A 10,825-nucleotide genomic window follows, 5' to 3' on the forward strand; every position below is an offset into this window, starting at 1 on the left:
AACTTACTTTGCCTGTTGGTTCATAGTGTAGAGCGCTGCAGCTGATTCTGAATGATACCGACACAATGTGTGCCATACATGGTTGAATCCATTGCAGCTAGCCCCCTATAGCCTACTTTGTACTCTTGACAGGAGAGATGGGTTCTGCATGCATGCTTCGGCGGCCATGGACCAAGGACACTGTTGGATCACCTACATACCCGCGCCCTCTCCGCACTTCGTAGCTGATTCTGCAGAGTATCTGCTCATACTGGTCATGATCAAGCAATCCCTGACACACCTGTCCTGGTTTGTGCAGGGATCTTTGCTGGTATGGAGAGTATATTCACAATCATTCAATGAGATCATAGAAAACAATGCAGTTCAAGTTGCGCATGAGCGTGCATGCACAATGATTTCTATTTCAAAATGCCCCCTACAAACGCAGTATCTGGCTGAAGTACACCACCAGAAAGTAATATCTAAAGAGAAGACGGAAGCTCATACATAGGAGGGTAAGAAACGGAAAGCGACCAGCAAACAAGAACAAAACTAAAGCAGCCATGCACTACAACTAGAAACGTTCTGGGCTGGTCTACGCTTGTCTAACTTTCTTACTAACTAGACCAGGGTGTAAAAAAATACCACTCTGAACTAAACTGTCACGTTACTGCTGGTACGTTGGCATGTATGCATACAAATATAATCCGAGTACCGGAACACACTATACATATTATGTATAAGAAAAAAAGACATTGGCACACAAAGTCCGTATCATTGATAAAGTAGTACTGTTCAGAGTGAGTTTTTGGGAAGATAATAATAGTAGCTACGGCAGTTCATTACCTTAGAAAATAAGTCAGTTGAATGATAGACGGTTACTTGCAGATCCACATGTATGTGTAGAGCGTGTACCCTGCTACATCAAGCAAGTCAATATTGTACGTACGGGGTCACAAGTTGGCAGCGATTCTTTCGTTGGTACACCGTACTGTACAGTGTCAGAGGCAGACTGGTCACCTAATAATTCTATATTAATATGAGAACGGGAAACTAGGACAGTGTGCGGCACAGTCGTAACATATACAGGCACACCTATAATAGTGTAAATGATCCACTGTTCATGGTGCCTGGTCTAATTTGACACCGGAGGTGTTGGCAGCTAACTCAGGAAATCAAACGCACCACGGGAAATATTTCGTGCGCCATCTGAGTCCTGGTGTTTTCGTGTGCGGCTTCCAAGCCACCCACTACAGCGCACAAGCATGCAGATAAAGCAAATTACAAAATCCGAGTCAGTTGTACTTCCGAGTAGGTCCGATTGCAGCCTGTTGCCACATTGTCCTGGGCTAGAGGCTGATAGCTTGTATGTAGTTTTCCAAATGAGACTGGTTCACAGAATCCTTTCTTGCCTCTGAAATCGAAATCGAGCCATTCGCTGATGATATAGAAGGACTCACTGGTGTGCGGCCATTGGCCATAGGTGGTGTATGTGCCATGTCACCTCTTTCCGTACTCAAATACGTTCTGGACATAAAGGCTAATCGCCCATCACGCAACGTGACCATTTCTTCCGTTGTGCTCTCCGTACGTATTCTATCCAAGGGCATATCTTCACCAACACCACTCGGCTGTAGCACAGACCACATGCAAACACAACAGAGGTACAGGCAGAATAGACGCCATCGTCGCAGGGAGTCAGCGGTTGGACTTGAGAACTAATGTGCCGCACACACACACACATACACACACACGTGCGCTCGCTAACACACACACACACACACACACACACACACACACCATTTTGACCATTTGACGCCCATCGCCAGAGGCGATGATAGCAATGCTACAACAGAAGCCAAACATAGCAGCTTGTGCTGGGATTGCACCATTCAACAGCTTGCAAGGCTGAAGAATTGACCGCCACTATTCAGCCTGGTCTACACCATACAGCTATGAAGTGGCATTTTCTGGCCAGTGAATCCCTACTTTTGGCCTTTTTCATTTTTTTCAAGCACACACATCACACCACATACTCTGGCATGCACTGGCTGCACACACGCACGCACACACCCTGGTCCTGGTCCTGGTAAACACTGCCATTACGGTCACGTGTCCCCTCGCGGGGCCGACAACATGGAAAACGACGCGCGACGGCAGAAAGTCGGCAGTCTGCCGAGAGATCAGGGACCATGTTCAATCGGCATGACGAGAGAGCCATCTCCGGCAGCTATGGATTTGGAATCCACGAGTAGAGCGGCAGCACCGGCCACAGGCCCCACAAGCATTGCACACACACGCACGCACGCACGCACACACACACACACACACACACATACACACACACACACACAACACATAAATGATGTATAGGACAGTTGTATGATTGTATTTGGAGGAAACTCACCAAGGCATTGAGCGCCTTCTCGGAGTAGAGCCTGTCTCGTTTACGCTCTGCTATCTTCGCTATGTCATCTTCAAAGCCACGATATCTACAATCAACATAGCAGCCGTGCACAATCAATGATGTCAATACCGATGCACTTTTCTTCTGGTGCGGAAGGCAAATAGGCCGATTCTGGTTAGCGAACATATGACTGTGGACTTCTCGCACGCATGGCACGAGTGCTTAGCATATTTTGATGTCATGTAATAAGGCATGACAATGCAAGGGGTCTGAAAATGGGCAGCAAAATATGCAAACAAACGGGTCATATGGTCGCATGGTTAAACTGAGAAAGTGAGGGTGACAAGACTGAGGATTCACTGCAAATAACAGCGCTTCTGACTACAGCTGGATCCTGTTGGTAGGGCATTGGTCTTACATATGCATATTGTACATATGCATATTGTACTCATATTGTACGTGTATTGCCTACAACACCACACCTTCCAGTGACTGACAATATGTGACAGCCTACAGGGCTTGCACTTGATTAGTAGATAGTGCACCAGCCTAACGTTAGTAACAAGAGTACATAACCCCCAAGAGTGTGCAACTTCCACATACCCTGCTGTCCCGACAGAATTTCAAGTTGACGTCATTATTTTTATGATGCAATGCTCCTTGCACCAGTGATTTACCGGATGTGTACGGATGTCAACGCATCACAAGTTTTTCTTTGCAATAATTTGTACAGGATCAGATGGGCTTTGGTCCACCACAGGTTCCGGATTCGTGTGATAATCCGTGTACAGTGCGCATTGCATCATAAAAAATGACGTCAACTTGAAATCATCTGTCAGTACAGCACCCATAGTCGAGTTGCACACTCTTGGGAGGTTATGTACTCTTGCTAATAATGATTGGCACCCAGTTGCCTGAGAAACTTCTTACTGCGGTCGACGCGGTGTGCAGAAAACACGGAGGCAGTTTTGAAAGCATTTGTCGTCAAACGGATTCTGTCCTTTACTAAATTTCCCGGTAACCTGCATCAGAAGCACAGACAAAAACAGGAATGCCACTGGCACATATGCTCAAGAACAGCCGCATGATCTGCATTGCAACACAAGCGTGTTGTCAGCTGCAACCGTTCTGCACACACACACCACGTCCAGTGTGAATAGTAGCAGCCGGCTGGCCAGCAAAGATCGCCCTACTATGGTGTACGACAGATGGTGCATGGGTGAGTAGCTGGCAAAAGTGGACAATACCAATAGGCCTAATGGGCCAATCAACACATGCCTGAGTAGCGTGATTATAAACTGCAAGGCTTGTATTAAATCAAAGTCTAATCATCATCGGACTCGCTAAGTAATTGACACGGATAGTCATACTTTTGATTAGCTGAGCATATTTCGGCTTAGAAGGATGGACGAACGGCTAAGGGCAGCAGCCAACTGCACTGGAAGGAGGGGGGGGGGGGGGGCAGGATTTCATAGCTACCTGTCAGATCAAAAGACCGAAATGCCAGGGCTGAACCACCCGGGTACTGAGCGGCGCACCTATTCCCCACTGACAGCCACCTACACTGGGTAATACTGATATGCATACATGTATACACTGAGCCTCGGACTCTGTGACTGAGTGGGTGGCATGGTCGCATGATTCGCTGTAGCTATCACCTTGGTCCTACCTGTTCATTAGTTGATCTGCCTTTGGAGACCAGGAAGATGTGGAAGCAGAGAAGCCCAAAGATCAAGCAAAATATTATGATGGCAATAGCAAGTACAGCTATACTGTAGCAGAGTGGTCAAGGAAAGCAGACAGCGAACATGAGTATACTTCAAGTGTCATGAAGTAACTACTGTGTCGCTACAAGCCATGCATACTATGGTGTGTGTGTGTGTGTGTGTGTGTGTGTGTGTGTGTGTGTGTGTGTGTGTGTGTGTGTGTGTGTGTGTGTGTGTATGCGATCAAATGGAGCCTCCTTAGCATGTCATTCATACACGCCATCCTAACCAACTCTTCCAAGCTCAGAACACGACCCTCACTTTGCAGACAGTCATAGATTTCTAGGGGGATATCAGAAGGCTAGTTTGGTAATTTTACTAGTACATAGAAACCTCTGCCAGGCATTGCAGCGGCTCACCTATGATCACTCGGCCACATGGCAACTGTGAATACACAGTTATGCAAACAGGCCGCATACACACTAAACACTGCCGAGCTCTGGCCACACAAGACATACTGCTGAGTGGGTCACTATGTGATGCCATACACCGATGGCAAAGTTCGGGAATTGAAAAGTTCACTACCAATGTTCACCTGGGCTCCCATATTGAGGATAACCATACACTTTCAGTATAAGACTTGCATTCTTCAGGTGCCACACAATTTAGCTGACCAACCCTTCCTGGGTCACCTGCATCAACAGTATAGAGGTTCGGCAAATGTCATAGTGATGAGTCGGCAGCACCGCATATGGGCGCTTTGTATACAGAGTGCGCCGAGAGTGCATTGCTGCGCCGTAACTTTACCAAAGCATCTTAGCTGATGATGTAATCACATTACGTCACTAGCACAAACAGTAGCTGGTTACTTATCAGCAATGATAGAATGCAGCTGGAGGATACGTTCCATATAGGTTAACTCCTTTAAAATCCTCATTATTTTTGCCTAGTGACAGTGCTGTCGAGGATGATGCAATTACAATCAGCGCGTGGAGATTGAGAGAGGACAGGAAAGTGAAGAAGAATCTATAGTTGCGCCGCCCAATACAGTTGTCTACCCATGGACAATGGTGATCAAATTCCTGTAGCAAACACACAACATTCATGATTGTTGCTACACACACCGAGCACAACCAATACTTCTTACCATAGCAAACCATGTGACAATATTGCAAGGCGTGGGGGGAATATTCACCCCCTTCACTACCAGCCCTCCTCCCCCACTATTCTTCGGCACCGAGAGAGAGAGAGAGAGAGCCTCGGAGAATGTGTGTGTGTGTGTGTTTGTGTGTGTGTGTGTGTGTGTGTGTGACTGAGAGAGTGTGTGAGTGTGTGAAAAGAAAAAGAAAAAATGAAACATGAAAAATAGGGATTCACTGGCCAGAAAAAAAACCACTTCAATCAGCTGTGTGGTGGATACCAGGCTAAGGGGGCGTTCGTTTTTGATCTACAGGTTTGGGTAGAAACTACTTCTTTCGGTAGACATGTTCGTTTTCGAAGAAAAAAATCTACTCAAAAGGGTAGATTCTACTTTCCTCTACCGGCTCTACCAGGAAAATGTTGGTAGAATCTGGTAGAAGTTGGTAGAGCTACGGGATTGGATTTCCAGCAAGATCAAGGATTTGTACACAACTCCATCCAAAAAAGGAACATTTCACGTACACATCGTGTAAACTATTAAATCCGGTAGAACAGCGTTCGGAAACTTGCCTCTACCATCTACCTCTATCGGTAGAGTGACTCTACTCTACTCTACCAGGTAGCTAAAAACGAACGCAGCCTAAAAATCAGTGGCGGTCAATTCATCAGCCTTGCAAGCTGTTGAATGGTGTAATCCCAGCACAAGTTGCTATGTCTAACATAGCTGTTCGTAGGCTATCATCGCTTCCGCGAAGGGCATGTCTGCAGTGTCTGCTCTAGGATTGTAGGACAGCCGGGTACACGTGTACCTGGCGCAACCATTTCAACCGGGTCGGAGCCGGGTGCACATGTACCTGGCGCTGTCTCACCAGCCGAGTCACATGCTTTAACTGGTTGGTGGGTTTATTTTAATTCGGACGATAAACGGGAACTAGGCCAATGATATAAAGGCGAATGGATAAGCCGCATTTAGAAAAGAGAGAAAATTAAGAAAGAAGAAGAAGTACCTGACACATACAGGCCATATAGTCAGTCCTTTCAAAGTTCGAAAGTGTAAAGTACCAACCGGGTCATAGATGACCCTGTACTATATTTTCAACCGGGTCCAAGCGCCGCCCAACCGGGTGGATTACCCGGGCTCACCCGGCGTTGGAGCAGACACTGGTCTGAGGTCTGAGGTGTGTGTGTGTGTGTGTGTGTGTGTGTGTGTGTGTGTGTGTGTGTGTGTGTATGCGTGTGTGTGTGTGTGAGAGAGAGAGAGAGAGAGAGAGAGAGTGAGAGAGTGAGTAAGAGATGTTTGAGGGTTGACTTGGTTTCAGAAATCACCTGCGTTTTAAAGACCGCTACAGGTCAGTAGCACGCTAGAGTAACAGTCTTACCTCTACACAGTTATTGCAGGAGCTGCAGTGAGATGATCTTGGCGGCCGATAGAATTTACATGTTTCGCACCATTTCACCTGTACAGCGTAGCCACGGACATTCGCATCTTGGTAGAGACCATTGCGAAGGCTAGTGCGGACTTCTCCCTCCACTGCAGCAGACATAACACCATTACAGGCATCATCAGTCAGCACACCACACACCATGTACCATGTGTACGCCGTCGCAAGAAAAAAGCACGCACATCTGCAAATGCACTGGATGTGCACCCACAGATGTTCTCTAATAGCAACGCTAGCGGACAAGATCTGAATGAGACAGATCAAGACTAGAGCCAGGTAACAGCCCAATCCACACAACCTGCGAAGCCATGTGAATCCACCACCAAGCACACACATGCAGCCAGGCACACAGATGAGTCCGCAGATTTCCGGAATCGCTTACAGGCGGTTAGTATACAGAGGAACCGCTCATGGCCGCTGTGTACTGTATGGCAGTGAGTGGCTAGTGCATTGCTAGCGTACACTGTGCGACGACTTTGCCAAATCATCTCAACTGATGATGTAATCGGCTAATCGCATAACCTCTATACTCGTACTTGTGGGTAAGTGTTCGGTCTAAAACTTTGAGTAGGGGTGTTCTGTATTTTCCTCTAAAACCAGTAGCTCTGCAAGCTTTGGCAAACCCTATCGCCTCTACCAAGTCCGCAGAGGCTGGTAAAAGCTGGTAGAGTATGAGTTTTGTGACTTTGATCATGAAAACAACTATGGAATCGACTAAACTTCCATCGTGACAGTTTCAAACCATGCTGACTTTCTGTAAAAAGAAGTGGTAGGCCTACTTCTGTACTTCTGAGGCTACCAGTAGACCAGGCGGGGAAATAGTACTCAGGGCAGGGCATCCCTAGCCCCCTGAAAGACGCTGAGCAATAACTATCATTTTACTTCGGCTATGAGGCCAATATGCCACACTGGGAGGGAAGAGGGAGGGGGGGGGGGGGGGTGAATGATGAAATACAACAAGACAGGAAGGGTGGATGAACCCATCACTCAGCTTTGATGATCAGACAGTCCACGGAATAACAGGCAGTCATTCACTTGTTCAAGTTGTTGTACAACAAGTAACTAATTGTAGTATTACAAAAGCTGACCATACTACTTACAAGCATGCAGCACGCTAGCTAGCGCTAGCAGCTTCCCACTACTGTGCCCATGGTGACGATAATCTGATTAGATAGAGCAACATAGTCATTACTACAACTCACTACTGACACTAGCAGTGTTGCGTCTTGTATGTATAGCGTAGTGTGGAGTTTCCAGCATAATTCTCACCTTTCTCATATACGCCAGGATCGGTCCGCCAGGCTAAGACGAACGCAGATACTGCCACAATGAACAGGACGGCATCCACTATGGGTATCGCCAGAGAGATTTCCTTCCATAGGTATGGACAACTGCAATGGGCACGGACGATGATTGCATTCCAGGGACAGAAACAACAAACAAAAATTAAATGACCAGAATGCACTTGGAAACTTGAATAATTATTTGGCACAGGGGTATTCTAACATTCTACCCTTCCAAGTCGACACATATACCAGTAGCAGCTAGCATTTCAAATAAGCAACAGAGATCAGTCTCGCTGCTGCTGCTCGTACAGCTGTTCGGTGGTAGACGTGAAGCAGTTTGAATAGCGCACCCGGTAGGCGGTGAGTACATTTCTATGCAGGACTTACGTGAAGTAGAAATAAAGGCCACTCGTACCAAACAGGAGAAGAACAGCTAAGGCGAACGGCAGCTTGTCGCTGCAATCACGATCTTCCTCGTCAGCCATAACATAGGCTCGAGTTTGCTGCTCTCGGTATAACTAACGCAGGGTGTTTAGCTGGCTGCTGCTGCTGCATCAGTCCAGGGCGACGGCCTACTAGTATCCCTACAATCGATTGAAACACACACATAAAAATAAAACCGTGACTCGCTGCGCCCAGCCTGTAGCTGTCGACAGTGCAACACTAGTGCTAGGGTGCTAGTTCCGTCGCATCTACATGACTCCTGAATCACTACCTCTTGCACGTCCACATATCACCACACTCCAGCTTGTACAGACAATCATGAATCATGGTCTAGTCGCAGGTGTTGCGAGCTGTGTGTAATACTGTAGAGTGTATTCTGTAGTAGACGCGAGATCGGAGTGGTCTGGAACTCTGATGAGCTGATGATCTGAGACTTTAGTTTAGTCTGCGTTCTGTAGATCTACTGTGTAGAGGAGACGGCTCGATACCGGAACGTTTTGACAGCCAAATTTGTATAGACCCAAAACGATCATCAACGTTGATTTTTCACTCGAAATATGTTTGTGGAAGGAAACTGGCATGTTGAAGTTTGCTCTGGGGCCAGAGTCAATCGAACTGAGCCACTCCTTTGTGTTGACCCATTGCCTCCAAGTTGCCCAATTTTTCGCTTCAAAAAAGTTCAAATCAGAGGTGGCTCCAAACCGGACACGTTTTAGAGTGCCCGTCAAATTCACTCTGGGTCTGAAATTAGGTAATTGCTATCGCTCCACGACGGCCAGTACAGAGTAACAATAAGCCTTGTGTGTGCTTCCATTAGTTTTGATTGGTATGCGGTGCTTTATTGTCGAGAGGCGAGCCGCTGTTTACCTGCGACAAGAAGTTGATTTTTCGAAAGTCGTAAAACTCAAGTCGCAGTGCGAAGCAACACGTCAAAAACTCACCTGCTTGATATGGCGCTTCTGGTCATCGCAGAGCCATGAAATTTTGGCTCGGAGTATAACACATCGTAGTCTCACTGTGACATATGTTTTCTAATCAAAATACCAAGAGAGAAAGTGAATATTGAGTCCGTTCCGGTTTGCAACCTATTTCCAATTTGAAACCGTCGCCTCTACATGTAGTACTACTAGTACTAGTAGTAGTAGTACTACCAAGAGTTCATAACCCCCAGGGGTTATGAACTCTTGGTACTACTACTACTAGCAAGAGTACATAACCCCCCCAGAGTGTGCAACGCCTGATCCAGCTCTGCATAGGGTCTTGGTCGAGCGGAATCGGATCTTTGCGTCATAATACCGTACACATCTGAAGGGAACCCGGGGAGTCGCGGGTACTCTTGGATCAAAAACAATGGTGCCCTGCCTCGAGACCGGCCTTGCGCTGGTGTGAAGTGTACGCATGACATCAGAAGATCCGATTCCGCTCGACCAAGACCCTACACAGAGCTGGATCGGCGTTGCACACTCTGGGGGGTTATGTACTCTTGCTACTAGTAGTACTGAGGCTGAGGTGATCATGGTGATGTAGCCTATTGACTATTGTATTTGTAGGGGTACTGCCGGTACAGTGCCAGTGGTAGACTCTACCTCGGCCGGGCCATGGTTTCGCTTTACCAGTCCGTGTCTGTGTGGGAGGGTGTGCTTGGGAAGCATGGTTATCATGGTTATTGGGGCAGTACAAGTAGAGTACAATGTCATTGACTATGACTGTCTGTACAGACTACCTAACCGTCATTGCATTGTAACGATTTACGTCGTTGAGTGCTGGGGTGATACTGCGGACGTCGACGGGAACGATGTGACACAGGCAGTCACAGGGGATATGCTGAGCGGTTCGGCCTGAAAGTGAAGCCGCAGAAAGTCTTTGACAGGTTGTAGACACTGATCTGCTATGCCGTGTCCGTGAAGTACCCGGTGCACCGGTGGCCTGAAACTGTTACTTGAAAAGAAACGCGAAAATACTGGCTGAGAGACACTTGTTGTCAATGTTGACGTGACGGGTAAGTCAAGTCATGCTGTCTGTGCTTCACACCGAGAGTCCACAAGTGTAACCCCTTGGCCTTGACCTTGTTCATACTCATACAGAACAGTGCCCTAAACTAAAGAGTAAAGTCAAGACGGTCGAGTGAACAGTGAGCACGCAGCAGCATGCTAGCAGCCGCTACTCCACATGCACAGCATGCACCACTCGCACACGCAGATGTTATCGAAAAGAGGAGGACCAAAAGTTACCAGCTATGACTAACTGTCCACCAATGTAACCAGATTATACAGCCAGGTAGTGCGACAAAGTCTACTCGATCCTTGTCAGTTTTTTTTGCAATTTGTATTTGTCGCACTGTCTGACTGTATAATATTATGATCTGGTTACGTTGGTGGACAGTTAGTCCGATGGTGTCCCGAGTCCCGACATATCACCGAA

At 47.2% G+C, this 10,825-nt stretch overlaps 1 protein-coding gene across 2 annotated transcripts; it reads right to left on the bottom strand.

Annotated features, from left to right (window-relative positions):
* Positions 1–344: 344 nt before the first annotated feature.
* On the bottom strand, positions 345–8,558 carry LOC135814681 (palmitoyltransferase ZDHHC8-like). Of its 2 annotated transcripts, XM_065327847.1 has the most exons (8): positions 8,348–8,557; positions 7,944–8,065; positions 6,612–6,763; positions 4,996–5,174; positions 4,056–4,158; positions 3,317–3,408; positions 2,387–2,471; positions 345–1,610 (listed from the first exon to the last, which is right to left on the bottom strand). In XM_065327847.1, the coding sequence occupies exons 1-8, from the start codon at positions 8,443–8,445 to the stop codon at positions 1,329–1,331; spliced, it is 1,113 nt and encodes a 370-aa protein (XP_065183919.1). In that variant the 5' UTR covers positions 8,446–8,557; the 3' UTR covers positions 345–1,328. The 2 variants fall into 2 exon arrangements, with proteins under 2 accessions (XP_065183919.1, XP_065183920.1); XM_065327848.1 differs by lacking the exons at positions 4,056–4,158; positions 4,996–5,174 and having other exon boundaries at positions 8,348–8,558.
* Between the last annotated feature and the right edge of the window lie 2,267 nt (positions 8,559–10,825).

Source organism: Sycon ciliatum, chromosome 4 (assembly GCF_964019385.1).
Source record: "Sycon ciliatum chromosome 4, ocSycCili1.1, whole genome shotgun sequence".
Lineage (NCBI taxonomy): Eukaryota > Metazoa > Porifera > Calcarea > Leucosolenida > Sycettidae > Sycon > Sycon ciliatum.

Coding starts and splice junctions, on each gene's coding strand:
- LOC135814681 (XM_065327847.1), bottom strand. CDS start 8,445: ATGGCTGACGAGGAAGATCGTGATTGCAGCGACAAGCTGCCGTTCGCC. Junction 8,066..8,347: donor GGCCTTTATTTCTACTTCAC/GTAAGTCCTGCA, acceptor TGCCCATTGCAG/TTGTCCATACCTATGGAAGG. Junction 2,472..3,316: donor TGCACACCGCGTCGACCGCA/GTAAGAAGTTTC, acceptor TGTTGATTGTAG/ATATCGTGGCTTTGAAGATG.